We start from the raw sequence: 2,191 nt of genomic DNA, 5'->3' as shown, positions 1-2,191 counted from the left end.
TGGCCCTGCTGCCCTCCTCCTGCTTGACCAAGGCAGGGGTGATGTTCTGGCTGACGGTGCCCAGCGTGGAGCGCTCGGTGGGCGCCGCGTCCCCCCCGCGCCCGCCGGCCCCCGACTCCATGTCCAGCAGCGCCTGCTGCTGCGCCTGCATCTCCCGCCGCGCCTGCTCCAGGATGCTCTTGATGGCGTCCTCTGAGCTGCTGCTGCCCGCCCCGTTGGCCACTGCCAGTGATGCTGATGGTGTTTTGGGCTCCCCTGCAGAGAGAAGGGGTGAGGGCAGCCCCGAGGAGCAGCAGACATTGTTAACTGTGTGGCCACAACTCAAAGTGTGGGAGGAAAGTGGTTTATCCCAATCTGGTTTGGAGCAGCAGCATCCACAAAGCAAAAGCATCAACAGCTCAACTCAAAGCCAACTTCTTTTTTTGATGATTGCAAAATAAATCCCATTACCAACACTGCGATAGACAAACATGTTTGTTTTCCCTGCCTGTTTTTCCACCGTTCCCGTCTAATTTAATTCTCCGGGATTCTGCTTTCTCAGCAGACTACCTGTTTTAATGTATTTCATTTCTTGTAATTGACTGTGAGAGCAGCTGCTTTAATGATTCCTCGTGCCAGATGGATCCTGAATACTCATTTAATCATCTGGTTTGGGGCAGGGGGGAGGAAAAAGAGTGCATCCAAAGTTTCTGAAAGCCCAGATCTGAACTCTGCTGCACAGGGACTCTTCCATCCCACATGGTATTTCCTTCCAACATGCCCTAAAATTCTCCATGGATGTCAATGGGTGAAACACCCCGAAAAAAACCAGTTTTTGGGATGAGACCCACAGCCACAGAGCACCCAGCCACTGGCACCCCTTTGGGTGCTGCTGCCACAGGGCAGAGCAGGGACTTGGCCACCCCTGGAGCCACCCCCAAGGCTGCACCTACCTCCCTTCTGCGACTCAATCTCCTTTTTTGCCTGCTCCAGGATGCTTTTGATGGCATCGTCAGAGCCAGTCTCCGGTGTCCTGATCCGTGGCGTGATGCTACCTGATCAAAGAGGCAGGATAACAGCTTTGTCACCAGCGCTGGTTTTACAAGATCTGCTTGTATGTCAGGAAGTATTTACTGCTCCTCATGTTCGGTTATTTTTAGGGATGCTGGTTTGAAGACAAATGTCACTCCCGATTAGTCGCTACCAGAGCACAGGGAGCCCTGGTAGCCCTGGCTGCCAGCTCCTGCCTCTGGCACAGCATCTCCCACCACCTTGCTCATCCCAACCAAGGGCACCCTCTCCCCACCAGGAGCAGAGACACGGGCACAGAGACCATGTCCCCAGCCCTGGCACTGTGCCCTCCTGGCTGTGCAAGAGAAGCGTTAATGATGGATCAGATCCAGGGGATAAACCAGAGCCCTCCAGGCTGAAGCCAGCAAGTGCACGGACCATGGGTGTGCATTGTCCAGTCCTGGTGCCACCACGGGGACTCGAGTGACCAGCTGCCACTGCTGAGATGTGGCCAGCAGCCACTGTGCCCAGAGATGGGAGTCACCATTCCATGACAGTGCCAACACCGTGCCAAAGTTCCGCAGCACTAAAACTTCATTATTTTAATGAAATATTCCCAAGCACATTGATTCATACGGCACAGAACAGCCTAATGAATAATTAAATGGCACTTGTCAGAATAAATGAGTAAAGCACGCCCGGGGATGCAGCTCCACAGCCATGGGTTGTTGTTAATTGCTGCCGTTTGCCAGAGCTCATCCCACCCGGCAGCCAGCTCCATCCCAGCAGGGAAATCCCGGGGTGCCACTGGTGGGACCAGCATCCCAGCACATCAGGGTCTGGTGAGCCCCCCTGCCACGGCAACGGGCACCCCAGGGTGAACTGGGGTGCACTGGGAGGGAACAAGGACCCGTTGGCCAGGGCCACCCCAACCACTCACCTCTCTGGCGCACCTGGATAGTCCTCAGGGCCAGCACGTTCTGCTCGTCGGACAGGAACTGCTTCATCTTGATGAACGGCTCCTTGCCCTTCACCGTCAGCTTGTGCCAGGGCTTGGGCCGCGCCAGGATCTCGCTGACAGAGCCCTGTGACAGCCCCAGCACGTAGTGCCCGAAGACCCTCTGCCCAATGTTGTGCTTCAGCAGCTGCTCCTTCACCTGGAAGGCGATTTCGGCCGTGTCCAGCTGCTCCTCCTCGCTGG

At 56.0% G+C, this 2,191-nt stretch overlaps 1 protein-coding gene across 1 annotated transcript in view; it reads right to left on the bottom strand.

Annotated features, from left to right (window-relative positions):
• Positions 1–2,191, bottom strand: part of CUX2 (cut like homeobox 2) — a 16,706-nt gene that overhangs the window by 5,236 nt on the left and 9,279 nt on the right. Inside the window, 3 exon segments of the mRNA XM_031059445.1 lie at positions 5–255; positions 933–1,034; positions 1,931–2,187. Coding sequence (XP_030915305.1) covers positions 5–255; positions 933–1,034; positions 1,931–2,187 — 610 coding nt within the window.

The sequence above is a fragment of the Geospiza fortis genome, unplaced genomic scaffold, assembly GCF_000277835.1.
Source record: "Geospiza fortis unplaced genomic scaffold, GeoFor_1.0 scaffold145, whole genome shotgun sequence".
Lineage (NCBI taxonomy): Eukaryota > Metazoa > Chordata > Aves > Passeriformes > Thraupidae > Geospiza > Geospiza fortis.
The sequence above is the reverse complement of the archived record's forward strand: the minus strand, read 5'-3'. Positions and strand labels throughout refer to the sequence as shown.